The sequence below is a fragment of the Austrofundulus limnaeus genome, unplaced genomic scaffold, assembly GCF_001266775.1.
Source record: "Austrofundulus limnaeus strain Quisiro unplaced genomic scaffold, Austrofundulus_limnaeus-1.0 Scaffold51, whole genome shotgun sequence".
NCBI classification, from domain to species: domain Eukaryota; kingdom Metazoa; phylum Chordata; class Actinopteri; order Cyprinodontiformes; family Rivulidae; genus Austrofundulus; species Austrofundulus limnaeus.
Window position 1 is genome coordinate 2,454,346 of NW_013952453.1, and position 2,882 is coordinate 2,457,227.

The 2,882-nt window shown below is 35.1% G+C and overlaps 1 protein-coding gene across 2 annotated transcripts in view; it reads right to left on the bottom strand.

Moving 5' to 3' along the window:
• The window catches only part of tspan2a (tetraspanin 2a), a 12,850-nt gene extending 12,330 nt beyond the window's left edge, over positions 1–520 (bottom strand). For both annotated transcript variants that reach the window (XM_014008653.1, XM_014008652.1), the window contains exon 1: positions 317–520. In XM_014008653.1, coding sequence (XP_013864107.1) covers positions 317–385 — 69 coding nt within the window. In that variant the 5' untranslated portion in view covers positions 386–520. The remainder of the gene's footprint in view (positions 1–316) is intronic.
• Positions 521–2,882: the final 2,362 nt, after the last annotated feature.

Below are 2,882 nucleotides of genomic sequence, written 5' to 3' on the forward strand. Positions count from 1 at the left end.
GTATCATTATGGTTCAGAAGTGGTTAATTAAAGGAAGCAGTGCAAAGATGAGCTCATCGAGATTTTGAATTGTTCAATTGTGCGCTCGAGTTTCCAGAAATTATAACAATAATAAAAATAAAACAATAAAAATTAAAATTAGATCTTAACAAGGCGGAGCAGCTCTGACAATATTATTTTCATTCCAAAAACCGACCAATCAAATCATCATCAGCGATCCTCGCTTTGCAGTAAAATTAAAAAAAAAAAAAAACAGATGATGAGGATGCAAAATAACGGAGTGAATGTAAAATACGAGCAAAGAGCGCGGACTCACCCAGAAGATGAAGTTGAAGACGAACAGCAGATATTTCACGCATTTCATCCCTCCCTGCACTTTGCCCATGATGCCGCCTGATTCGTCGATCAGTTCGATCCGAAACGTTTGTTTTAATTGATCGAATTCTTCCTTTTCGTCGCTACAACATCAGCCCATACACTGATGAAGACCTGCCCAGCCACACCACACACTACACACATGGACGCATGCGCACAAGCTGCCTGCCTGCCCGACTCACGCGTCTCGCCCCGCCCACTGGGGAGAGGACGAGAAGATCAGGGGCCATCAAAAACTAAGGGGCCCCCAGAAGCTTCACCAGTTAGGTCACTGGTTTATATTTAAAAAAAGGCAGAAATCAGCAAAAAGTAAAAGTTTTATTTTAATCCTGACGTCACCCTTATTGCCCTACCATGTTTATTCCTGGGTGTGTYYGTCTGTTAGCAAAATATATTTTGAACCACTGGTCAAATTTTTAATGAATCTTTCAAAATGTAATTATGGGATGCTCATCTWCAACTGATTAACTTTTGRAGTCACCCAGAAGCAAGATGGCTGCCATGGATCACATTAAAAACCACAAAAGTGGCCCTAATTCAGTCAGTTTAACAGATACTGAGCTTAAACTTGATGAGGTAGTACCTGAGTGTCACAGACAACTCATACCTTGAGTATGACGTCTTGTGCTTAATTTAGTTTTTTTTTAAGGTTTAATCAAAGTCAGTAGAACTTTGTCATTTTGCAATATGATCTTCACTCTGATAGGAAAGGAAAGGCAGTGGGCGGCGATGTGCATTCCTTCAAGGAATGTTAGGCCTCAAATACATGACAAAAATAAGTTTGTATTACTAAACATAGCAACCTGCCATCTGCTATTTTCTTGCTATTTTTAGGGTCATTTAAACTTCAGCTGCTGTGGACCTGTACAACTAGGCGACATAAAGCCAGTGCACTTATTTATACTAACATATGACCTTTGTGATTTATGTCCTGAGATGTTAGTGTTTATTCTAAAAATAMAATCTAATCCTGTTGATACTGAACACAGATTGAAACTACAGCAAGACGACAAAACCTGGATTTTAGGAAATAAAGATTTTATAGCAGCTGAACTGAATGTTGGAGGTATTTGTGATTCGCTGAGGAAGAACCCTAATAATTATGGTTTTAAAAGTTGTGATTTTTATCACAKGGTGACAGAAAATACTTAACCTGATTGACTGGTTGTGTAGTTTTATAATTAAGTCAGGGTTTTGTTCTGTTAGATATGTTTATAGAAAAAAAATATCTGAGCAGTGGGAAGAAGGTGGAGGACCTGGAGAAAATCCACACAGGCACAAACAAACCATTTAAACCCCACAGAAACACACCCATCACCTAAGACTGCACCACACTTACTCAATTTACTCTTCTTTGGCAAAACAATCTGGAATAAAGGGATGAATTTCCCCTTAATCTAGTTTTTATGCCTGAAAGAAATTGTATTTCAATAATAAAAAAAATAATAATAATTTACAGACCTTAAAAATGGACTGCACTCTGAATAAAAAATATAGATATTTGGGTGCTGTTTGACTAAATGTTTATTTTATCTTAAATTCAAAACATCTGGTTAATTTTTAACAGCCAAAACAAACAGCTTTTGTTGTATTGAAGCAACCATAAAAGTTATTAAAGATTACTAAATCTAAACAATGTTTTTCCAATAACTGAATATAGCCCAAAGTGTTTTATGCATGTCCCCTAGAAAGTCWCAAATAAAAACATTGCATTTATTGTTGTGAAACTGAAAGTGTGTTAAAATGTACATTTTATTTCTTGTTGTTATTATTTAAAGTGTTCACTGTTGTGTTAAAGCACACATAGAGTTGATGGTGTTGAAATTTGTAGAGTGAGGTAAAGKTTTTGGGTCATCTCATCATTGATGAAAAGCTGACCTGGAAACCTCACATAAATAATTTGGGAATAAAAATATCTTAACCTCTTGCAGTGTACAAAGAAAGTAAGAGAGCTACTCAACGATAAAGCTCTGTTTATGTTGTATGATGCAATAATTGTTCCACACTTGATTTATTGTATTGAAATCTGGGCTGAAGCCTGTAAAACAATTACAAATCCTATTTTTGTTTTACAGAAAAAAGCCATAAGAATCAYCACTAAACTTTTCAATTACCATCAATTTTTTTTTATCAATTGAAATTATTAAGAATCGGAGTCGGCTGATTATAATATTTTGCAGGTTACATATAAGGCACATAAAAACATAATACCTTTAAACATCCAATAAAATTGTGTGAAAAGGGAAAGTTGTTTTAATCTTAAGTGGCAGAGATATTTTGGAAAACTAAATTTTGAACCAGTTTGAAGGAGCGGTGTACTTCAATTCAGGGAATAAACCAGTTGAATAATCTGGAAAGTGATGTTTAAAATGTCAGATCATTGTGTGTGTTTAGGAGAATGATAAATGTTAGTTTGTAGAGGAAATATGAAATTGTGTTTTCATGTGAACTGTTGCTCGAGAAGGAGTTGATGTTTGTGTTACTTGAAGGTTATTATGGTTTGAATG